This window comes from Paroedura picta, chromosome 4 (genome assembly GCF_049243985.1).
Source record: "Paroedura picta isolate Pp20150507F chromosome 4, Ppicta_v3.0, whole genome shotgun sequence".
Taxonomy (NCBI): domain Eukaryota; kingdom Metazoa; phylum Chordata; class Lepidosauria; order Squamata; family Gekkonidae; genus Paroedura; species Paroedura picta.
The window spans coordinates 95,160,371-95,185,919 of NC_135372.1; the positions used below are offsets into that span (position 1 = coordinate 95,160,371).

General features: G+C 42.1%; 1 protein-coding gene across 1 annotated transcript; it reads right to left on the reverse strand.

Moving 5' to 3' along the window:
- Positions 1–1,629: 1,629 nt before the first annotated feature.
- On the reverse strand, positions 1,630–21,682 carry MLN (motilin). Its single transcript, XM_077334401.1, has 5 exons — positions 21,580–21,682; positions 10,617–10,734; positions 6,493–6,597; positions 4,655–4,763; positions 1,630–1,764 (listed from the first exon to the last, which is right to left on the reverse strand). Exons 2-5 carry the CDS (start codon positions 10,731–10,733, stop codon positions 1,757–1,759), a joined length of 339 nt encoding a protein of 112 aa, XP_077190516.1. The 5' UTR covers position 10,734; positions 21,580–21,682; the 3' UTR covers positions 1,630–1,756.
- Positions 21,683–25,549: the final 3,867 nt, after the last annotated feature.

Here is a 25,549-nt window from a genome sequence, read left to right on the forward strand (position 1 = left end):
TTTATAAGACTAAGTTGATAGAGATTGTTTCCATACAACAGCCTTTTTCAACCTTTTGTCTGTTGTTGTTGTTAGGTGTGAAGTCGTGTCCTACCCATCACAACCCCATGGACAATGATCCTTCAGGCCTTCCTGTCCTCTACCATTCCTCAAAGTCCATTTAAGTTTGCACCAACTGCTTCAGTGACTCCATCCAGCCACCTAATTCTCTGTTATCCCCTTCTTCTTTTGCCCTCAATTGCTCCCAGCATTAGGCTCTTCTCCAGGGAGTCCTTCCTTCTCATGAGTTGGCCAAAGTATTTGAGTTTCATCTCCAGGATCTGGCCTTCAAAGGAGTGGCAGGGCTGATCTCCTCTAAGACTGACTGGTTTGTTCGCCTTGCAGTCCAAGGGACTTGCAAGAGTCTTCTCCAGCACCAGAGTTCAAAAGCCTCAATTCTTTGATGCTAGGCCTTCCGTATGGTCCAACTTTCACAGCCATACATTGCAACTGGGAAGACCATAGACTTGACTAGATGCACTTTTGTTGGCAGGGTGATGTCTCTGCTATTTAGGATGCATTGAAATTCTTCAGTCTTTCAAATACAATAACTCAGTAATTTGTATAATAATCACAGCCTCATAAGCTATTATTGCCCTGACTTGGATAGGTCTTGTTGGATCTTGGAAGCTAAGCAGGATCAGCCCCAGTGGCATACCTACCCTGTTTTGTAACTGAGACAAGCACTACAAGTTCAGTTGTAGTCTCTTTTAATTATTTCTTTTCACAACCGGGAAAGTGTCTGCTATTAATTATTAACATGGACAGTTTTATTTCTCCAATGCACTACAACTGAACTACAACTGAACTCAAAAGGATTGATTAGCTGATTTAGCAAAGAATTATCACATGGCATAATATGGCATAATCTGGATACTAATTTGCCACCTATTTACCTTTTTTTCTATATATTTGTACTCATGATCTTTGTCCCTTTTTGTCTGAGGAAGAGTGTTTGCACTCAAAAGCTCACACCTTGAAGAAATCTTTGTTGGTCCCAACATTCATTTGTTGACGCTCATAGCATTCTTGAGCTCCAATGGATGTTTTTTTTTCATTCTGGGACTGTCTTTTCTTCTTTTTTTAATTGCTTATGTCCAGTCATGACTCCCTGTAAAAGACTCAGTAGTACTTAGAGATTCAAGATGGGATTTCATTAAAATGTACTAGAGTTGTGGATGGGAAATGTCAAGCAGAACAATGAATTCAATATTGACAATGTACTATGGGAGTTTGGAAAAATATGCAATCAGCCTTCATAATTTTCTATGATGACATAACTTCTTAGAGCCTAACTCACTAGATATATGTCAGTATCTGCACACTTTGCCAATTGTACACACGTATATACATCCAAATATACTTCAGTTTGCTTTCTGTCCAAAGCTGCTGGTGCTAATGAATCATCATCATAAAGATAATATTTCATTAGGCTCTGAGAATGGGAAAGAGGGCAGTGTCTAAAATGCTTTGTGTTTGCTAAGAATTCTCTGGATGAAAGTTAATGTTCCCTACTGCTGCCCAATGATTTATGGTGACATCTTTCTGTCATTCTAAATCCTTTCAAATGAACTTTGAACAAACAAGTGATATATTTTAGTTTCATGCTTTATTAAGTCACGTAAGCATTTTTTTTCTTGAAATGCCTTATAGACAGATGTTCCACTAAGTGAATTTTCAGGAAGTGTCTTACGTTTTTCTTCTGATTCTGGGAACATCAATTAGCTATAAAGAGAAGAAACAATAAAAATGTATGTTTGGGAATCAGTGTTATGCAGTCTTAAAATTTTGATTGTCTAGTCTCCCACATAGAGTCTTTCCTCCCCCACAAAACCCTGTGGTTTAAATAATAAAAAGGTTTTTGATTATCGCAGTAATTCTGCATAAGATCTCATATCAAACAAATCTATGCTATTACGCTACACTAAGTCCAATCTCATTTATGCCTTCAGAGGGTACACTGTAATCCTGCAGTTTACCCACTTGCATTAAACAGACTATAATTCTATTTCATTAGGCCTTTGCCAGTTCTAATGATGATATACTAAGTGAGAGATTTTAATTACATTTTTAGAAGAGCTTGGCACATATCTTTGAATATGTGGTAGATATAGAGGTAATCTGAACATTATACCCCAAACCCAAAAGGTTTTATTAATCCAGTGCTACACTGGGACTAGTCTATTGATTGTTCACACATATTGCTTGAAAACCAGTGGTCTTGCTCCAGTCAGTGAAGGGTGTGCATATATTCAAGCTTGTGCACATACATTTCAAGGTGAAAAGATAAGTAGTTATAAAGAGTTATTAGCAGCAATATTTGTGCATAGTATTAGTAGCCCAAGCCTGGGATCAGCAGGGAGTGATGTTGCTTGATGTAGGAGGCCTCAGTTCATTGTGCCTTGTTTTTGTGAGCATAAAATGGATAACAGGAGAATGATGTAATGCACTTTGTACATCCCTTGGGGAGAAAAGTGGGGCATAAATCAGGTAAATAAACAAGCAAATAAATTTGAAGACATGGGATGGTCATATAAGCCATCAATAGCCTTCTTTTTTTGAAGGTTATACCAATTCTCCTCTTCCTAACACAGATCCCCCTCACATTATTCCTCAGCAACCTGATCCCCCAGCGGTAGGTTCACCAATCTCCAGGTAATTCCTAGAATTCTCCTGGAATTACAATTGATCTCTGAACTACAGAGATTAGTTCCCAGGAGAAAATGGTAGCTTCAGAAGGTGGACTGTATGTATTACATCCTCACTGAGCAACCCCCCCCTTCAACCCCTTCCCCCCCAAAAAAAACCCTCTATCCTCCTCAGGCTCTATCCCCAAATCTCCAGGAAATAGCATTCTGAGATCAGTGGGCAATGGTTGGAAGGAAAGTTCAGTTCCACTAATAGAAAATTGAATGTGGACCCAATACAATATAATTCTTCCTTCTGGAGAGATGTGGAGACAGTATGTTCTACACACTCCTCACAGTTTTGTTAATGTGTTTGTCTATGTTATTTTGTGCTGTGAACCAATCCTGTAAATCTGAGTTTCTCTTGTCAAGTTCCCTTCATCCTTTACACTCAAAATAAAAATGGGAATAAAACTGGCATGGGTCAGCCAGCTGGCACTTCCTTGGAGGAGGAGGAGGAGTCAGGCCTTGCACCAGTAGAATACCCACTTGAGCAGCTGGGCCAAGAAACAAGAAGCAGGAACTCTTCCCAGTCATGGACAGGTTGCTCATTCTGGCAAGAGTCAAAAGACAGGACACAGAGGTCTGACCTTCAATCCCCACACCAGGGTCTCCTAAACTAACAGAGCATAAAAGAAGGAAGGAGCACTTGACAAATTTAATGAGAAGATGGAGCGCTTGCCTAATTGCACATCAGTGATCAATGTTGTTTCCGAGAAGATTCTTTGCAGGATCAGGATTGAGTGGCTGATAGAAAGCAGCAAGGACCTACAGCATACTGAATGAAGCCTGGAAGTAATGTTGCTTAGCCCTGACTAACCTGTGCTTACTTTTACAGCTAAAGACCTTGTATCCTGCCCTGGTTTCGAAGCCTTGGTCTTTGAACCTTCCTTCCCCTGACCTTTGGACTGGTCCTTTGATTCTCTGACTCCAGGCTGGTTTGTAAACCATGCCCTTGTATTCTGTTTTACTTGTTACTATTGTATTAAATGATCCTAGAAACTCTGCTTAGAGTAAAAGCACCAGAGGACAACAGTAACACCCTTGAAATCTTGTCCTAGAATAGGGCCAGATGGCTTCGCTGCCTTTCATTTTATGTAGATGTACCTTTTCCCCATTGAAATTATTATGATATCATGATTATTCAGAAAACATGGTCTGCAAATGTCTTGGAATTATAAATGTTTACTAGAAGAAGGAGAAGGAGAAGGAGAAGGAGAAGGAGAAGGAGAAGGAGAAGGAGAAGGAGAAGGAGAAGGAGAAGGAGAAGGAGAAGGAGAAGGAGAAGGAGAAGGAGAAGGAGAAGGAGAAGGAGAAGGAGAAGAAGAACACCCTGTGAAGTGGGTGAGGCTGAGAGAGCCCTGATATCACTGCTCGGTCAGAACAGCTTTATCAGAGCCCTGGCAAGCCCAAGGTCACCCAGCTGGCTGTATGTGGGGGAGTGCAGAATCAAACCTGGCATGCCAGATTAGACGTCCACACTCCTAACCAGTACACTAAGCTGGCTTTCCCCTGAGACCAAGAAATCTGAAATTGAGGCAAACTGGCTAGCACTTGACTTTGCTCTGAACATGACAGAAACAATCAAAATGCATTCTCCGATGCTCAGGGGGATGCTCAGCAACATCACTATTCCACCTGAAGCAAAGCTGTCTCCGCTGCAATTAGGCGGCCCTTCCCCCAGCTTAGACTGGAGTATTCAATATGATGTAATCATTGTTGTTGAGGGACTGGATTGGTATGGAAATGTGGCAAGGGTATGCTTAGTGTTGGCTTTGATCATTGCTGATAGAAGGATTTATATTTGTATTAAGGAGCTTTAATACTGAGCAAGAGATGATACAAAAGCCATCTCTGAAATCTCAGCACTAGCTTCCAAGAGGGCATCCAAGGAAAGGGAGAGGCAGAATTTGAGGTTCCTACTGTACCATTCTGAGCATCTGGGAACATCTCTGTTAGGAGTTCCTCCAGGACATCTTGGTATTTTTCCAGCTGTCTGGAGTTCAGATGTATTCCAATTTCTACAGGAGCAATCAGCTGTGAAGGAAAGCAGGGTTAACAAGCGAGGAAAACCAACATTTTAACCGCGGTCCACATCATGTACACTGGAGGGGAAGGATTTGTTAGCATTGGATCATTTATTATTGCTAAAAGGGATTTTCTTGAGCCAGTATTTTAGCATTTAAGATGATAAGACCTCCAGAGCAGGGTTAAATTGCTTATTGGAAGGGTGCTTGCAAAAGTCAATGGCAGTCATCATTTCTGATCTTATAAGGCTTGACAATTTATCACCTTTCAGAAAGCTTGAGTCTGCAATCTGGTACACATTGATACACATGCATGCAGAGATTGAAATCAGTAGAATTATGTTTGGAACTGTGATTGATTCAAATGTCTTGAATTAAGATATGGTGAGCTTTCTCCCAAATATCTATTCTTATGGCTGCTCAAGAAATCCTGAAAATAGGCAGAATGCAAAGTGTCCAATATTTATTCATTATTCAGTTTCTTGACTTCTGAATGTTTCTGAAAAGGCAGTTTGCCTTGACAGGATAGGAACAGGATGATGATGAGGCTGTGATTATGGGGACTTTCTAAGAGAATCGAGATTCTAGAGCAGTTTTTGAGCTGCTGGCCAAGGTTAATGTATACACATTCATAGGCATCTAGAGCAGTTTGTGTACTGTAGTTTGCTGATACTGAATAAGGGACAACATCTATATGTCAGAACAACATTACTGGCAGCAAGAACAGTGATGAGAGGAGGGCATAGTGGGCATAAATGGTCTTAGACTCTGAATCATACACATTCTACTTTCTGCTTCACACAAATGTTCTGTGCATTAGTCCTGAAGGTAGTAATGGAAACTTTCTGCTACAGTGGTAAACATAAAATATGTTAGTGTGTGAGAGACAATAAAATGTGAAGTGAGAGAAGGATGTAGCTTGGAAGCAAGTAGCAAGTGTGTGTGTGTGTGTGTGTGCGTGTAGGGGGGGTGAATAGAAGATTTGCTATGAAATGTGAACTGTTTTCATGCCGCGCAGCAGGTATGCAGAACAGTTGTCCAACTCCTTGTAGTACTTCCCCTGACATCTGCCAAGCTTTGCAGAAAGAAGGCAGGGCCTTTTAAGGCGGTGCCGGTTATTGATGGCTGCCGTTCAATTAAAAGGAGTTTCCATGGAGAGCAGGAGCTTGTGGAGGCTTGTGGTTCCATTTCCCATTGAGGGTTTCTTTTATCACCAGTTATTTTTCTTCTTCCCTTTCCTTCACCAGGTACTCCTTAGTTTCTTTTTATTTTTCACTGCAATTCTTTTGCGAGGAGAGAAATATTGTGCATAGCTCCAACTTCTGTAGCAGCCTCATTTTGAGGTATCTCTTATCACAGGGAAAGGGAGAGAGAGGGAGGAAGGAACGGCCGGCCGGGTGGAGAGATTCACGGAGCCCCCCTCTTCGGATGCCGTCTGACAGCCTCCCGGTACCGGAAGCAAGGTTCCTTCCTTGCTTTTTGCCTTCTCTGCCCAAAGCCCTCTCAAAACCCCCCAAGTCCCCATAGGTTCAGAAAGGCAGGGGATGCTGATGTAGGTGATGTTATAGTTAAATTAGTCAAAGACTGGGGTGATTTCTTACATGCAAAAGTACAAACTCAGCCCAAATAGAATTAAAGTAAGAACAGCCTTCTCTATAATAGAGGTGCGAGTTAGTTTGGTGCTTTGACTGGCCCTCTGATGACTATTTCTTGTTGACAAAATCTGGTGTGCAATTTACCTTGATGACTTTCCCCTCATCTTCTGAAAGCCTGGCAAAACCTCTTGTGTCTGATCGTTTCTGCAAGTTCAGGGATTCCTTTTGGCCTTGGTTCCTCTCTGCTTTCTAAAGTCAAACAAGTTACAATAAAGAATGCTACCATTAGAATGTTCATGAACAGACATATTAGGATAGTTATGTTGACATTTTAAATGTAGATGCATTTGGTCACATATTCCCTTCAACAAAAGCTTGTTAAAATCTTCCTTGACATCCAGAACCTATTCACATGGACTGTTTTCACTAGGACCATTTCCACACTAGGTGTATCATTCGGATCTGCATTTTTAAAGGGTCAAGGTTTTTGTGCATTTCTGCACTGAAATTAGCCTTTCCAGGCACAGACCCAGATTGTCCCCTCACTTGGCTCCCAGGAAAGGAACCTCCAGAAATTTGTTTTTCACTTTTTTAAGCTGGATTCTAACAGGATCTATTTCAAGACTGTTCAGTGGAGAAATACATGCATTTGTTTATTTGTGGTGCTTGCCATTTTGAGTGTTTGGGCATGCCCTTTTCCTTGTCACTGTCCTCCCTCCTCCCTCCCTTCCTCCCCCTAGCACCCCCCTCTTCCATATGCCTTGCATCCCCCCCCCCAATAATGCCCCTTCATTCCACATTCCTTAGATCCGTGTGAGGCAGCTGCAGGCTCAGATCAGGGAGGGGAAGCAAGAGAAACTGTATGCCTCTCCTCCCCAGTGCGATCTGACAGATGCCCCTTGCAGCATCATGGAACCTTCCCTGAGGCTGCATCGGTCCAGATAGGGAAAGGAGTGTGCAGATTTCTCCATGCTTCCTCGCCCTGTTCTTCAGAAGCTGGCTTTTGGCTTGGATGGGGAAAGGGTAGCCAGGGAGAGTCCGCCTCTGCCTTCTCCAATTCTCCAGGGACAAAAAACAGTTTTGCTTGTTATAACTCCATTTCATTGTAATGCAATAAAAAAAACACCTTGGGGGGGTGGGAGGAGGGATGATTGAGGGAACGGAATCCTGAAAGGAAGGGGCACAATTAAAATAAAGGTACAAGCAGGGACCATTTTGCAAAACAAACAAACAAAAAACATTTTGGAATGGGAAAGGAAGCAAAGTATTATGGGAGGCTGCCTCCTTCCACCTCCCATGTGGAAAACATGGTGAATTAAGGAAAGAGGAAAGCCGAAACGTGGAAAGCAGAGTGCCAACTAGCATCATCCAGGGGAAATCTAAAGCTAGGCTAAAATGAGATGTTTCCTAATGTGGAAATGGTCTAGGACAGCAATCCCCAACCCCCGGTCCGGGGACAGGGACCAGTCCGTAGATCAGTCAGTATCGGGCCACAGCTCCTCCTCGTCATCCTTCCCAGCTGCTGCCTCGGGGGCTGCCCTGCCACTCTGCCATCAGCTCACCTTTGGTGCTCTCCAGCAGCCGCCATAGCTGGGGCTCCCACTCGACGTGGCAATGCGCAGATGCTGCTGACAGTGTCTCCTAGCGGGCAGTGGGAAGTCAGGGGCACCGGCGGGAAAGCAAGTGAAACGGGCTCAGGTAGTGGTGGCAGCATCCCTCAGCAAAAGACTACCCCCCAGGACCTCAGTAAAATTGTCAAGCATTGACCGGTCCCTGTTGATAAAAAGGTTGGGGACCACTGGTCTAGGACATACTCCTATATTCATAAGATAGCAGATCTATTTCATTTTCCAGCTAGGCAAAAATATGTTTTTGGAAATGGATTTATCTGAGTTAACTGTTCCTTTGTTCCATATCTTCCAGTCTTTTTAATCCGCATGGTATCTAGTGCTCCAGAAAGTAGCCATTGATATATTTTGTGTCATATCCTTTATTCTCTCATATCCATTCTGGATTGATCTGAGCTTGTTAGGAACTTCATGGTAGTCTTTACTACTTTTCCTGAAGTTTCAGTAATGGGATGAGTCATTCCACTGTGATATATTCTTTATATAAGCTATCTAGTGGCCCCCAACCTTTTAATCACTGGGGACCGGTCAACGCTTGACAATGTTACTGAGGCCCGTGGAAGGGGTAGTCTTTTGCTGAAGGATGTTGCTGCCGCCTGAGCCCCTGCTCCACTTGCTTTCCCACTGGGGTCCCTGACTTCCCGCTGCCCGCTGGGGGGAGCTGCCAGCAGCAGCTGCGCAGTGCCATGCCAAGGGGGAGCCCCAGCCATGGCAGCCGCTGGAGAGCATGAAAGGTGAGCCAGTGGCAGAGTGGCAGGGCAGCCCCCGAGGCAGCAGCCGGGGAGGACCGGGAGGAGGATGAGGAGGAGCCACGGCCCAGTACTGATTGATCCACGGACTGGTACTGGTCTCTGGGCCAGGGGTTGGGGACCAAGAGTATCTGGCAACATGGATCCCAATGTAGCTGTGCAGCTTAGATCACACCAAAAGATACAGGAAAAGACATTCCTAGTTAACAGTACAAATTCTTTTTTATCAGAGGGGTTTCTCAGGAATTTGTGTGCAAATCATAAACCTGTTGCTCTAGAACTAAATATTGGACAGCGCATAAAGCTAATTTGCTATCTATAGTTCAATGATAGTCGGGGATTAAGGAAGAGAAGGCGGGACATGTCACAATCTACAAATACATGCTTAATTCAGAATGAAAAAAAGGTATGTATTGAGATTTTCCTTATGATATTTTAGATTAGTTAAAGAGTTCAATTTTTTTTCTTGTCTTTCCCATGATTAGGAGGGGTGTGTGTTTGTGTGTGTATGCACACACATACATGCAAAAGACCCAAAAACCAAGTTTAAGACCATGTTTTTTTAAACAAAGAAAATTAAATTATTTTCTCAGAATCTGATCCATCTGCTTTTATTTGTGTTTGGTGCACCACCTGTACATTTAGTGGGACTGTGACTGCACTGTTGGATGTGGAACTCAACAGCCCTGAAAAGCTTAAATAAGTAAAAGCACCATTGAAATGGAGAGGTGGACAATTTACAGGCCAGAAAACCCAAACCTAGATTAAGCTTTAATCATATTCAAAGCATTCTGGCCATTTCGACCCCAGCAGCTAATGGTTTTTCATCAGCAACAGAGTTGCCCCCCCCCCCCCCCCAAGCAGAAAGGTGGAAATACGGGCTTGGATCCTAAATTGTTGTTCCAGTAATGTAACAGCAGTCCTGCTGAGGCATGGCATTTCTATTTATGGGGAATGGCAGGGTGATTTTTCTCACAGTAGATCCCACTTTGTTCCTGCCCATGCTGTTTCTGAGGGTTCATTGATCTGCAGAAACTTAATTTCAGAGGGTCCCGCCTTCCTCTAGGGGAGCCTTTTTCAACCTTTTGACCACGGAGGAGCCCTTGAAATAATTGTTCAGACTTTGAGGAGCCCTGGAAGTGATGTCAGCTGGCCACACATACCTGTCATGCCTGCCCACCCCAGGGAAGTAAAAATAATGAACTGGGAGTGGTAGGTCCCAGTGAAGAATCAAATATAGAGAAATATAGATGCACTGGGGAACCAATATGGCAATAAAATATCCAAAATGGACTTATATAGAGTCTTCTATCTTCAGTAATTCTTTATTCTTTATAATTTCACACAGGTCCTGATGTGTTTCGCCTTATAGCTTTTCAAGGGACAATGGTTTCCATATTTTAGGAACAACTTCAACTTTATAAAAGAATCTCTTGACAGAGTATAAGGTCATACTAACAATAGCTAAACGTAGCTTGGGAAGTGCCATGTCACCGGAAGCAACATCACCACCGACATTGACAGGCTCAAGGAGGACTTAGGGAGGAGAGACAAGAGGTGGTTTAAGAGGGGAGTAGTCATGTAGGCTCTGCCCCCTCCTAAGCACAGAAACCACAAGAGAACTCACACTTGGGAAGGGGAGCAATGGAAGCAGCCTGTTCCCTAGCTGGTGGTTGCATCCATTAAGACAGGAGGGAAAAGGCTGCGGATCCCCTCCGGACCCTCAGGGGACCCTGGACCCCTGGTTGGGAATCCCTTCTCTAGTTTGACTCTACTTACACTTTTTAGAATTTAAAAGGTACAGCGGCAAGAGGAGAGATCATGATGGAATGATGACGTTCCTTCGTCCTTCCTAATCTTGTCATTGTACTATATTTCTCAAGAGTCTAACCTGCATCCCTTCGAAGTCTCCGTGAGTGTGGAAGGACAGGAAACCTTCACTCTGTTCAGCCAGCATGGCCAATGTGTACAGAAGCAGAAGTGTTGCTGTCACCTTTCCGGGAACCATCCTGGAGTGGGGTGTGACAGAAAATTAAAACAAAACAGAAGCAGAGAGGTTACATGTTATTGTGTATGGATTTGCTACATTCTTACTATTTTATTCAGGCTTGTATAATTTTTTTTCCATCATCACGATCACTACTAGAGTTTGTGCCTTGTAGAAGTTATGGCAAATTTAGTAGTTGGTGGTTACATGGCAGCTAAACTTACACTGAACACAAAGAACCCAGTGGCTTTTTAGGGAATCTCTGTCTTGTACGTCTCCTGGCTCTTGGCAGTTCAAATGCATTCAGGAAAAGTCCATACTGGTCTCCTACCTTTTTTGCACTTCTGCTATAGTGCAGGATGGCTACAAAGATGGCTATATATCCTGGGTGTGGTGTTATTTTTGATGAAGACTGGATAACAGGGTAACTAAAATTATTCTCAAATAGGGAGGAAGATTAGACAGAACATTATCTCTGCAATATTCTGCCAAACACCAAATTATGACTCAAACAATATGATCAGATGGAAGAGAATCAAATACAAGCTAGACTGATTCATGTTGTTGATTATTCAGCTACATGCTTCAATTAAAATATTAGCCTAGTTAATCAGGCAATAGTTTCTAAAATATTATTTTTAATTTAAATGTTTGCAAATCCATGAGTGGCTAGGAAAAACAAAACAAAAAGGGAACCAAAACCCAACCTAACTAGACAAGTTAGAAACCCAAAGGTTGAGCTACAAGGATAATTTAAAATAAATATTTATTACAATAAAGTTAAATTAAAAATTAAAAACATAGATAAATCATAATTGTATACTGTATATCATTTCACAACTACACATGGAACTGAGACCATATGCGTCAAATTATTTTAAAATGCACTACTACATACAATTTTGGGGCTTGCTTGGTGGTAAAGAAAGTCTGTATGGTGCTGCTCCAACTAATCTATGTTTATGTAAAATAAAAAAATGTCTGCTTTGGAGCCCACAGTTTAAAATATAATTCCAAAGACCACCACTCTGCATTTTCCGGGCTCTCATTTAACAGTGCATTCTCATGTGTCATATCAGAAAAAGCACTGTCATTGTGAGGGGGGTGGGGAAAGGTTTATCAATGCTTTTAATTTTTAACTTGTGCACTTTACTGTAATAAATATTTGCATTTTAAAATTATCCTTGTAGCTCAGCCTTTGGGTTCCTAAGGTATGCCTAGGAGACATTCTTCTCAAACACAGGGAGGAATATGTATTCTGCTATAGAACAGGCTGCAGCACATGCAAGAATTGTCTTTTAAAATGAAATATTTTTTTCTTCAGAATCATATTTTATCACATGCAAATTTATACATATTGAATAATTTAATTGACATACCATTGATTAAGATTTAAAAAATGGAATAACAGCGCTGAATACAATGAGCAAACTTTTGCAAACATTGGTTGTGATTAAATCAATTTGGAAACAGTGAGACTTAGGTGTTAATTAATGGATTAGTCTAATCACAACTAAAATTCACTGAACTGCACACAGTGTTCTCATAGTAAGGAAGCAGAGGCAATGCATGTCAATGCTCTTCTCATGTGCTTCCCTCTTGACCCTGATGTTGGGACCTTTTAAGATTGTAGATGGGGTTGCCAAGAGTTGGTTGTGACTCAGTAGCACACTTATATGCTCTTGGACTGAAGTAGGGGAAAAGGAGAGGAGTTAGTCAGTTGCAATAACTAGGTAAGTTCCACGCATTGAATCAACCTGAGAATCTTCTTGAGCAAAAATCAAGAGAGACAAAGTGCAGGAGAAAAAGAGTAAGTGAGCGTGAGCATGGGAGACAGAAACCAGGGAGGAGAGTAAGAAGTCATAAGTTATCTGTTCCTGAAGACTGAGTGTTGTCTAAATTTCATGGTGGTGAGGACAGTTTAGTGATGAAACATAGAGCCTAAGTGGAATCCAGTCTAAAGCTGGTCTTTTTATCCTCTAAATCTGGACCCTTTCAGAGCAATGAGAAATTGATTACCTTGCTTGGGGGATGTACTGGTGTGTGTGTGTTAAGTTCTATCAAGTTTCTTCTGAGTTAATGACCTCCCAAATATCTTATAGTTAACAGCCTTACTCAGGTCTTGAGAACTGAGGACCATGGCTTCCATGATTGAGTCAATCCATCTCATGTTGGATCTTCCTCTTTTCCTATGGCCTTCAACTTATCCTAGTAGTATTGTCTTTTCCATTGACTCTTGACTTCTTATAATGTGACCAAAGTACAAAGTAGCCTCAGTTTAGACATTCTAGCTCCTAGGAAGACTTCAGGCTTTATTTTATTTGTGTTTTTAATGATAGTTTCTTAAGGGTTGCTGAAGGCGCCTTGGTTTGGTCAAAATTGTTTGGCATTTTCTTGCCCTGGACTTACATGGTTTGGTGGGTAACACTTCAGAAATTTATTTATTTATCTGTTGTACCACTGCAGTCAATATTCTGATATCCAGATGAGTAGACAGGGGTTTTCTCACCTCAGTTTAGTAATGTAGAAATGTTGCCTACAGCCCTAAATGCTGGAAATAGTTTCACACTATCAGCTGTGGAAGAACATACACCTAGATTCCTCTCTCCCTCCAATTGTGCCAGATAAATAAATGTTCTGACTTCTTACAGTCTGGAATATGATTGGGCACTGAAAAGCGGGAGGTAATCCTGCAGCAAGCAAGATGTAATTTGAGATGCACCTTGTTTTGTTACATTTTTACTTCATTGTCTCAGTTTTAGCAGACAAGATCTGAAATATTATATAACTAGGAATTAAGCCCGCTGTGGTAAAAATACAGTGGGCGCTAGCTGGGGGAGAAGTTGGGGGCGGGTGGCTGGTGGACGGGCCCTGGCTTGGGGGGGGGGTGTCGGCTGTCGGTATGCAGCGCCCTTCCCGTCCTGGAGACTCACCGGGGCTCTGGCGGCTGGCAGTGTCGAGGATCCGAGGTGGGCAGCGGGTGGGCAGGTGGCTGAGGTCGGGGTGCCATGGTTGGGTGTGGCGGTGTGTGGGCAGCGGCTCCACAGCGGGCCGCTGTCACCGGGCCGCTGTCGACAGTTTCGTGGCTCCACGGCGGTCCTCGTTGCAGTGGCGGTATGTTGTCATGGCCGTTGGAGGCATCGGTGGGCCGCTGGCGGGGGAGCGGGTCACGGCCGTAGTCGTCGTCCACAGTGCCATGTTGTGTGGTCGCAATTGGTGGCGGCGGCGGTGGCAAAGTCTACAGGAAGCGGTGCAGTGGCAAAGCATGGGCCAAAGGTCTGTCGTTGGCGTGGCAGCGGGCAATTCCGGGGCCGGTTGGGCAAGCGGGTGCATGTGAGTGGGGGTTTGGGGGTGGGAAGGGCACGGGCATCGGCGGCCGGGGACGGACCCTCGGGGTGGAGGTGGGAAGGGCTCAGGTGGCGGCTGGCGGGGTAGGGCGTCGTGGAGGTGCGTTCGCAGAGAAGGGCAGTCGGTGGGCGGAGGGAAAGCAATTTTCCCCAGGGTAGTGGGGCGAGCCTCCTTCCTGGCGGCCATCTGGGCAGGATGGTGGCTCGGGAGGAATGGAGTCTGTGGCGCGGCATTCAGGAGACGGGCCAAGTGTCCTCCCAATTGGACACTTGGCCCTGGAGTGCCTCCGAGTTTTTATCCTGGACAGAGCCTGCCCTAACTCCTCCCCAACAGCCCTTACTCTTTTATTTAATCCGCTCCACAGGAACGGATTAAAGATAGTCATTGCAAATAGTATGCAGTTTGGTCCCTATGTATAAGTGTATTAATGCTTTAGCTGACTACCTGAATAACTTAGAAGTACTTATTCATCATCAGCTACCACATTATATTTTGAGCAGTGCTTATATAGTATCATTTTTCTTGACCTAAACAGGAGATCAATTTTCTGTTGCAGCCTTTCAAGCCAATGAGACAAACACTTTCTTGGAGCTGAAAATCTATCCATAACCCTCTGACACCCGGTTGGATCCTTTTTTTCTGACCTTTAGATAACATGCTTTTGTGCACTGATAATTCTTTCATCTAAAGAACTGGTTTTCTGTCTTCCCTCAGGGAAGCTGAGGGGTAGCTCAGTGGTTGAGAACCAGGTTCCATTAATGGTATCCCCACTTAAAAGATCTGAGGTAGCACATTCTAGGAGAACTCTTTCTCTATCAGATACAGTCAGGGAGGGGTCATGGCTCAGGGAAAGGACTATGTTTCAGTGGTAGGGCATTTGCTTTACATGATCTCAGGTTCAACCTCCAGCAGTTAATCTGTAACATAAATAAAGCCCGACTAGGGTGGTGGGAGGAGTTGGAATTCATCACCTACCTGATTGGCCATTTTATAATGAACAGCCAATCAGGTAGGCTGTCCCACCCCTGGCTTCATCTCCCTCTGGCTTCTTTCTGCAAAAGCTCATATGTGCAACATATTGAGCTGGAACAACAACTGAGAGGCCTTGGCTGTATTTTCTGATTTCCCTACCAGACTGTTTTTTTTTTTTCATTTCAAATCCAGGCCCAGAGAGCGTGGGCACTGTTTTTCTAGCTGCTGGCTAAAGAAACCAGTGGCTTGTTATTCAGAAATAACTTACATCACTTATAACTGAGTCTTGAGGAGTTTTAAACTGCTGCTTGGAGGAGCTAGTGTCAAAGCTCTATTGTGATTTTATAGCTATATTTCAGAAATCTGGCTAACAAGTAAGTGTATATTAATCATCAGTCATCACATCATATTTTGCTCTACTTTGTAGCCCTTTTTATATTCTAATCAGGGGACCACTTTTCTATTTTATATTTTTATAGTCAATGATACAAGATGCTTTGTAGGAAATTGAGAGCCTATGGGAATGTGTGTGAAGATTTTGTGTTTTCATCTTCCTCCCCAGATGTGAGGAGACTGTTGATTTTGGCAGCAAAGCAGATTGCTTTGCTATATAATCCCCCCCTTTTCTTTTCTGCCATAAACTTGGGGGGGGGGGAGGGAGAATCAGACAGCTGTGCAACAGTCCCTAATCCTATAAGAGACCTAATAAGCTCATCTTTTCAATTCCCATTGGTATGCTGAGCATCTTAATAAACCTGGATAGTTGTACAGAGCTAAGAACATGCTTTGTCATTCCCACTCTATGGTACTCTGACTTTAAGGGGCTGTAAACCAGTTTTCAACATGACTGGACAGCAATACTAAATCGCAAGGAGGATTTATGTAAACATTCAGCAGCCCTTTTAATTATTAAATGCTCTTTCCTGAACAAATTTAATGAAGTGTGGCCCAAGTACTTAGGAGGTTTGCTCATTTTTATCCTGAGAGTTAATTAATTAAAAAAGTGCTTCTGGCATTCTTCAAATTTTGTTCTTAGGTTAGCTTCAGCTCCAAATGTTGCCTTTATGTACGAATAAGATTGCACAGAATTTTAAGCCAATATTGTGTGGCACCTAAAACTAATTATTCCAGAGCATTTATTTCCTAAACTGTATTATTGCACGGTTGATGAAGAAAGAGCTGTGCTGTCATTTCTGGAATGTTAAACGTGGAGTTTTAATGGTATTTTTATGTTGAGGTTTTTCTAGATATATTAATTCAGTGTATCTAAAACATGCAAGCCCCAAAGTGCCCAGGAACTCCCCCCCCCCCCGACACACACACACCAGTTCTGGAGAATCCCTAAAGCTAGCCAGCTGGATAAAGAGAGGAGCTTCCAAGACAGAGATACCTTCTGTATCTGCTATTCTCCACCTATATCATATTTTTGTCTAGGTGATAGAGAACCTAAATAGCCTGTGGTAATTTTAGAGTATGTGTGAAAGGTCAACAGGGTATAATGGTTAAGAACAATGGAGTCAAATCTGGAGAACCAGGTTTCATGTCCAACTCTTCCACATGAAGCCTGCTGGGTGACCTTGGACCAGTTACAGTTTTCTCAGAACTCCCTCAGCCACACCTACCTCACATGGTTCCTGTTATAGCGAAAGGAAGGGAACATGATTGTAAGCTGCTTAGAGACTTGTTAAGATAAAGTGAGATTTTTACACATATTCATTTTTGGCTTCTTCTACCTGTAAGGCTTGACAAACAGCACATTATCTCTGAGACAAAAAGAGAACCTGTACTGAAGATCCAGGGCTGCTTACTGGTCTAGCTGGACTTACTGAACTCCCTAAAGGCAAGAATCTACAAATGATGCTGAGGGTTACAAATGTATCCAATCACAACACTACACTAAGGCCAAACCAAAAATGATCACAGAATCATAGAGTCGGAAGGGCCATACAGACCATCTTGTCCTTCCCCCAGCTCAGTGCTGGATCAGCTTAAAGCATTCAGGATAAGTATTTGTCCAGCTGCTACTTGAAGACTGCCTGTGAGAGGTAGCTCACCTTCTCCTTAGGGAGTCAGTTCCACTACTGAATTACTCTGACTGTGAATGCCCCCCCCCCAAATATTTAGCCTGTATCATTATACACATAGTTTAAATCAGGAGTAGTCAGACTGTGGCTCTCCAGATTCCATGGACTACAATTCCCATGTGCCCCTGCCAGCCCCTTGTTTAAACCCATCACTGTGGGTCCTATCCTCAGCTGATGGATCTGTCTGAGGCAGTTCCTGTGTAACGAAGTAGATGCAGATCTCCTGAATTAAAATTGGACCAGTTGTAATTGAATTTGGGGATTCACTCATTGCTGAGGTATTGACTATGACAAATACTACCCAAGTATTCTCACTTTATGAATGGGACCCTGGAAAAGCCAAGGGTGTGGAACATCACGCCCAACTAACAGATCCTTCTTCATTCCATGAACAATCCTGGAAACTGACGTTCTGAGATAGAACATATAAGACAACCCCTTCATGATTTACAGACCAATGGTACTATCACTGCATTATGCAGTTCCCATACCTTACGTATAGTTATAAGGAAAAAGAATGGGCAGATCAGAATATATGTTGATTTTTTTTTTTGGGCCGTCGAGTTGCAGCAAACTTATGGCAACCCCATAGGGTTTCAAGGCAAGAGACATCCAGAGGAGGTTTGCGGTTACCTGCCTCTGTGAAGCAACTCTGGTATTCTTTGACAAGATCTGGCAAACCTGGGCCACTCAGGTCAAGGTGTGTGGGGATTATAGGACACTAAATAAATAAGTAAATATACAAAACCCAACCAATACACTATGTATGCCAGCATGTGCAAAATGCCTTGGACTGTCTAACTGGGAGTCAATAATTTCCAGTATTTGACATTTGGATTGGGTATTATCAGATTCCCATAGTAGAGAAGGATAAGGAAAAGACAGGTGTCATATGTCCCTTGGACCCTGCCACTTCTAGAGGTTTGTGGACAAAGCTGTGAAGGATTTGAGCCTGCTGTTCTGAGCAAGCAGGAATATCAGAGCTCTCTCAGCCTCACCTACCTCACAGGGTGTCTGTTGTGGGGAGAGGAAATGGAAGGTGATTGTAAGCTGCTTTGACACTCCTTCAGGGAGAGAAAAACAACATATAAGAACCAACTCTTCTTCTTCTTCTTCCATTAGGGTTAGCTTTTAAAGAGTGACAGAAAAAAGAGTGGCAGCAAATGACTATTAGGCTGCATTGTTTTTTTCTGAATGCCTTAGGAGAGCATTGATTTTCTGAAGCATTAGGAAAAGCATGAAAACAAAAAAGGATTAGCTTAGGATAATAATATATTTTATTTATGTATGTGTTCGATTTATATACAAAATGGGCTCAGAGTAGTTTACAATAAATAATGTTTTAAATGTTAGCACTGTACTTTATAATGTTAGCTCTGTTATCTAAAGAGCACCCATTCTTGCCCTTTACAAGTAACAAATATCAATATTGTCACTATGTGACTCACATTTCCATCTTAAATCTCAGCACCATATACTATATGTCTCTACCTGTGAGTAAATTCTAATATGTTCAGCTAACCTTATCCTCAGGTAAGCAGCTATGACACTTTTAGTCAGTTAGTGTCAGGATTCTGCATGGGAGAGGGAATAAAAGACCATTAAATCCATTGGAGGCTAAAAGTAGCTGACTTCAGCACTGAAAGGGTTGAGCTGCCCTCCCACCACCACTTCTCCACATTGCTGTTTGCTGAAACTGCTTTGTTTTTTTTCCTGAGAAAAGAAATAAGCTGTCTGGGATTGGCTACACATGCTTGTACTGAATGCCTTGTTTGGCCCTGGAACATTCAGATGCAGAGGGCTCTAGTATTTTAAATCGGCCCACTATTATACAAATTTGGGCTAGTGGTGATGTTCTGAGGAGGAATGTATCTCTCCTAGAACTAAGGTTGCCAACTTCCAGGTGGTGCCTGGAGATTTCCTGAAATTACAACTGATCTCCAGAAGACAGAGTACCCCTGTGAAAATGGTTCCTTTGGAGGGTGGGCTGTATGGCATTATATGCCACTGAGGTCCCTCATCAGACTCCATCACCAGATCTCCAGGAATTTCCCATGTGGAGTTGGCAACATCTCCCAGAACTAGGAGAGGTCTGGAGCATCCTGATAATCTACCCTATAATATGTATATCATGTAGGAGGAACAGCTTGTTCCTTTCAGAGTACCTTGGCACCATCCCATTTACTTCTGAAAAGCAAGTGATTGTATTAAATCAATTTGTATTTGCTCCTTATTAGTAAATCACTTACCATTAATGTTACCTCCCACTTATATCATTAATTGGGGCATTCAGAGCTGCCTTTATTTGTTTCGGATATTGGCTTTAAATAAAACCATATTTAAAATGGCTGCTTTATTGTTCCACAGAACGTGACACCTCTGAAGTATTATTATCATTATCATTATCATTATCATTATCATTATCATTATCATTATCATTATCATTATCATTATCATTATTATTATCATCACCATCACCATCATTATTATTATTATTATTATTATTATTATTATTATTATTATTATTAATTAGATTTATTTCCCGCCACTCCCCGTAGGCTCATGGCGGGTCACAATAGTCTTATCCCCATTAAAATACCCATTAAAAGACTTTAAAAACAATCCCAACATGGCGGAAGCTCTCCTTATTCCTATCCCCTGCTATCAGAGCGGCAGGGAGGGTGGGGAGGAGATCTAACTTACTAGGTCTGGGGGGGGGGGGGGGATGCTGGCATTGTTTTGGTCATTTTATAATTTGCTTTGTTTCCGTTTATATTGCAGATTGCTGTGTGCATTCTTTCTACGATTCTGGTACTTGTAGCAAATCAGACACCTGAAAGCATCCAGTTTCCACCAGATTAAAATAGAATTTCCTTTTGAATAGAAACAAAGACAAAAGGTTGACATTTTTCATCAGGTTAAAAAAAAAACCCATTTCCTACCCAGCTGTCGTGCCTGCAAATTATTGCTAGGGACCAGCATGAATTCACAAATTCTGCTTTTGAGCCAATTGCACCAGAACACTGATGGAAATGTGAGGTTGCTGGCCGGTTGTGACTGAAAGGGTACTGCTCAGAGGTGTATGACACAATCTTCCTGTCCTTTATGCCAATAAAAGTACTAAATAAAATAAAATAAATCTTCGTGTCCTTTAAAAATAAAAATAAAAACCTGTACCATGTTACTGTCCTTCTGTACTACTTCATAATTTCAGCACCACACTGCTGACACCCCGACCTCCTTTCCTTCTCCTGTTGCTGACTAGTCTTGCTATTGCAAGGAAAGCCTTTCTCTCTCCCCCCCCCCCCCCGTCCCCAATTTGATTGGCAGGAACAATGAATGCCCCTTCCTCATTGTGCAGGTTGGGCATGTCTTTCGCTCATTAAGGCACCAGTGTGTGTTTGTGACTTAGCTCCGCCAGTTACAATTCTAAAAAGTTATGATTCAGAATTTGCATCTTTGGGCCTGTTTCGCCCTTGCTGCTCAGACATCATGCTAGTACAAAATGAGTGGAACACTATTACTGAGTAACTGAATGAAATTTAAGAAAACCTTTCTCCTTTGCTTTAAACATTAGGTTGAATCTTTCTCCTCCCAATAGGGAAAGTCATTCTATCGTTATGAGATTTTGGAAAACCTAGAACCAGAGCCCAATTCGTGTTTGTATTAGGTACAAACTATGTGTTATCATAAACATATTTCTTCAGTTTCTTCCATTTATATACCACCCCCCTCGAACCAGTCATCATGTGGCTGCTGCTGACTGGTGTCCCCTCCTCTCCCTGATAACGTAACTTAAGGAAGATGAATGAAGTGGTCTCATTGTGCTCAGCATTCTTCTGCTCTGCTTGTCCTGGCTGCTGTTTGTAGGGGTTGGGGAAATGCTCATCATGATGACAGATCTAATAGGTAACTTGGCCCTAGGTATGTGGTTACTGTGCGAAATGACCCTTTCTTATCAATAGTGGCTGAACACAGCAGCAATTGGGCAAGACACAAGAGAGGCTGAAGACATATTTGGGACAAAGGGTTTCCCTAAGTGTCTACTCCAGCTTCCTGCATTCAGATTTTATTTGCTCCTTAACCCTTCAGTTTTATATCCTTGCAGTAGCATCAGCCACATTTGGCTGACTCATAGATTTGGATAGAGCTTTAATGTGTGCAGAGCATCCTGGCCTCTTTCTCTGTGGCCATTGACAGTAAGTGCCACCAACCCCCCTAGGTAAGTTCAGGCAAATAGGTTTATCAGAGGGAGTCAGTGCAGAAGCAGAACCCAGATTCTTGGTCCAATTCACTAGCCCTTTGCTGCAGAGAGAGCATTATGCTCTTCCAAAACATAATGAAAATACCCCTTTCCAAAACATGACAGAAAAGAGAAATTGGCTAGTTTATTTCAGAGTACTAAGTTCTCTTCCCCCGCTGAAGATCTCAGTTGCCCAGAAATAAGCATGTGGAACGCTTACCTTGTGAATGTGCTATTTTCTTGTCTAGGTCAGTGCTCTGGAGACTCCTCTTGTCTGCTGCTCTTTTGTGCCTGATCTTATGGTCCTTTATATAACTAACACCAGCATGTAATTACATGAATTGCCCTTGTCAGCACCTTTGATTCTTGGAGAGAAAGGCAACCAGATACATAGGAACATAGAAATGGTTTTATTACATGCATATCTCCTTCTTCTGCTGGGATTGGTAAGAATTCTGAGTTTCCAAGGATGGCTTGGAAGTTCTTGCTGGTTGCTACTCTCCAAGTTCTAAGGTATGCCCTCTTCCCCTTCTGCAATAATTCTTGTATAGTTTGATCCTTATATCTGTGTAATTTGAAGCACCTGCAACATCATTAGCAGTCAAAATACAGCCTTATTATGCTTGTGGCAAAGAATGGCCCCTTCACACATTACTTTTTAAAGCATATATATTTAAAAATACAAAGTGTGAATTCAGCAGACCAATACAAATATGTTATATATGCATTCATCAGGAAGCACATTTTAGTTGTAGCTTCTTATTGAGTTTGTCCTTAGTGCTTACAAGGTTTATTTACCTTACAAGGTTTATTTACCTGAAATGTTGATGATGCTCTATATTCGAGTTAGCTGGCTTGAGGGTTAAAATTTCAAGTTTTTGTGTATCTCATAGAATTGCTAGATTTTAATATGTATAATTAGGCTTTGTGGAATTCTCTATCAACAGCTACTATATTTATGTTTATCCACATGTATGCTTTCACTTGTGGAAAATTACAGCTTTAAAGAATTTCCCCATCATTTAGCCATTTTTTTCAGCATTACAGAAAATTAAAGTGTCACACAGTAATTATGTAGACACTGAGATTGTGAAAGTTAAATCTTTACTGCTATCATAAATGATAAAAACTCAAATTACTTGCATCACAGAATAGAAGGTGCCAAATAAACAACACAACACATCATTCTGAGATGAATATACTGTTTTATGATTTATTGCTTTGTCAAGACACACTTTTCACTTATTACAGGTGGGCTGTTTTTCCAAACTGAGGCTATTGTATTTTGGTCACATCATGTGAAGAATCACCTGAAAAGACAGTCATGCAAGAACAAGCTGAATGCAGCAGGAAAAGAGGGAAACCTATCATGAGATGGATTGACTCTGTCAAGGAAGCCATAGCCCTCATACTTGAACAAGGCATCATAGGATGTTTTTGGAGGTCATTAACTCATGGGGTCTGCATAAGTCAGACATTTTAAAAATATGAGCTTCTCAGAAGCAAAACAAAATGATCAAATTTAAGAACAGACAGGACAATCCTGGTGAGTGTTCCCCCCCTTTCTCATTGTGTAAAGCACATGTCAGGAGGAAGAAGAAAGGAGGAAGTGGCTGTAGGCAAGAAGGTCTCATTTGTACTTCTGACACTAAATCTGCACTGTGGTCCTCACAACGCTTAAGGAGACTTATAAAGCAGAAAAAATGGTTTTACAACACAGAAACTGAGACAAAATGAAGGCAGTAATAAAATGTAAAAAAGAGGTGAAAGCAACTTTAAGACTGCTCTCTGCTTATAGGGTTTTTTTGGGAGGGGGAATCTGATAGAGATGCTGCATCTGCTCACAAAAAAGTGTGTGATGGTCATGCATTTCTCAGATTAAGAGGAGAAAATCCATTCTTGGCTTTGCCAGGGAGAAAGTTAAGTGATTCCATGGTTGAGCCTGAGCAGTGCAGATTGGGGAAAAAAGCAAGCAGCATCAGAGTGGACACCTGACTCAGGTGCAGATTGATTATTTTTACCAGAGCAGAATTAACTTAAAAAGACCAGTGTATAATTGGCCCAGTAGTACCTTTGTTGTTGTTAGGTGTGAAGTCATGCCCGACCCATTGCGACCCCATGGACAATGATCCTCCAGGCCTTCCTCTCCTCTTGCATTCCTCAAAGTCCATTTAAGTTTGCACCAACTGATTCAGTGACTCCATCTAGCCACCTAGTAGTACCTTAGTAGCCACCTAGTAGCCACCTAGTAGTACCTTAAAGACTAACAATTTATTCCAGCGTAAGCTTTTGTAACTCATGAAAGCACCAACCATTGCAGTTCGTGTTAGCTCATCAACTGTCTCCTTCTGGACCACTTCAGGTTTTGGGGAAAATGCAGAAGGTGAGCAAATGGCTGCTGTTGTCCCCACTGAGATCTGTTATACTTGATTGTTGGGTATAGGTGCTACAATCAATACATGGGCAACTGAATATGTGATAAAACCCCCATGTTTATCCACATATCCTGGTTTCATAAAATGAATATGCTTAGGCTCTTTTGCATAGATTACTCATGTACAGGCAGAATGCACATTCATTCACTGTAACATATGGAAAGGGCTACAGAAACAGGGTAAGTTTACCTGTCAGATACATTTATGGCAAAATTTGCAGCATCTCTATCTTTGTTACTTGGCTATGTGGAACCCTTGGGGTTTGCATCTCCCCTAGGAATACAAACTCCAGAATGTCCAACATGACCAGTGAAAAAACGATGGCCCCCGGTAATGATTTTTTGGACTGCCCTTTCCTCATATAAAGAGGCAGCCAAAATATATCAGATGAAAAGAGAAAGGAATGGGTAAACATGTTTGTACATATAACAGCCAAATTTTAATGAATAACTGATTTGCCATTAAAAATATGTTCTAAGGACCATTTGTACTGCTTTGATTGGCTGTCGAGTATTTCTAATGTTTGCCAGAAATAAGAGTAAGTTATGTGGGACAGCTAAACCAATTCCTTTGTTCTGTGGCTAACAGTAAACACATTCAACTGTGGAATTTCACCCAAGTTTTATGGCAAATTTCCTACTCCTATCCCAGTCAATAATATCCTATTTGATCAAAATACGCCCTAAAATGTGCTGGTAGTTAAGGCAGTTCCCAGAGCCTTTTGTATTTATTACAGCTTATTGTAAACCCTGTGAAGTAGTGGACACAGTTGTAAACCTCCAGGAGGGGTCAAATAGCTCTGCTCCTTGGGACTCTGTGCCTTCCGCTGACGAATTTGTGACACCAGTTTTCATTTTAATTGAGTTTTAATTTTTTTATGGCTATGATGGATGTTGCTGCAAGACAGCAGATGGTGTTGGGAACAGCAAATTAATTATCAGGAAAGGTCATTCTTTGAAAGCAAAATAAGTTTCACATCTTTCTCCATTTTTGCCAGATAAATATGTCTGCCAGCAACTTGAGGGATGTTTTTAAAATAAAAAGAAAACATTTAAATCAATCATATTTGGATCAATTAGATGTCAAAGGACAAATCAGTGATGCAGATGCCGTTTCTGCTGCATGTGTGTAACTGGTACTGGAGCGGAGTCAATGCTGTTGCAAAGAAGGGCAGGGCTTGTAAGGAGGATCAAGTGACTGCAGTGGGATTGTTTCTACACTGGGAACTTTGTTGTCCTGGCTCCTGTGCAGGAACACAAATCTGGTGCAGACGAGGTGCACCGGGCCAAATGCTCCCCCGTATGGGAGCAGGATGAGGTAGGGCAACCTGCCCCAGCTCAAACCCCAGCCTGCAGCCCTGCAGGAAACCTCTGGTGTGAAAATGATCTGGGAGGATGCTTATTTTCAACAAGTGAGGATTATCTCAACTATCCTATACGAAAGAGAATCAAAGCTCACACAGGCCTATTATGCATGGGTATTTTCCCTTGCTTTCACTGAGGAAATGACTGTCAGATTTTCTTTATTGTGTTCTGAATTGATTTTCCTCCCTTCAGTGTTTAGTTTGCTTTTTGGGAGCTGCTTCCGAGAGTGCTTTTGTGCTTGTTTCCCTTCCAAACTGAAGTTAATTCAAAAGCATACAGATTCTCTCCAATTTCTCCCCCACCCTTTTGTTGCTTCCCCAAAGGTCAAACCCCCCACCCAGCATCCGTGAAAATACTCCCCCCTCCTTCAATTTAGTGGGACAAAAAAAAA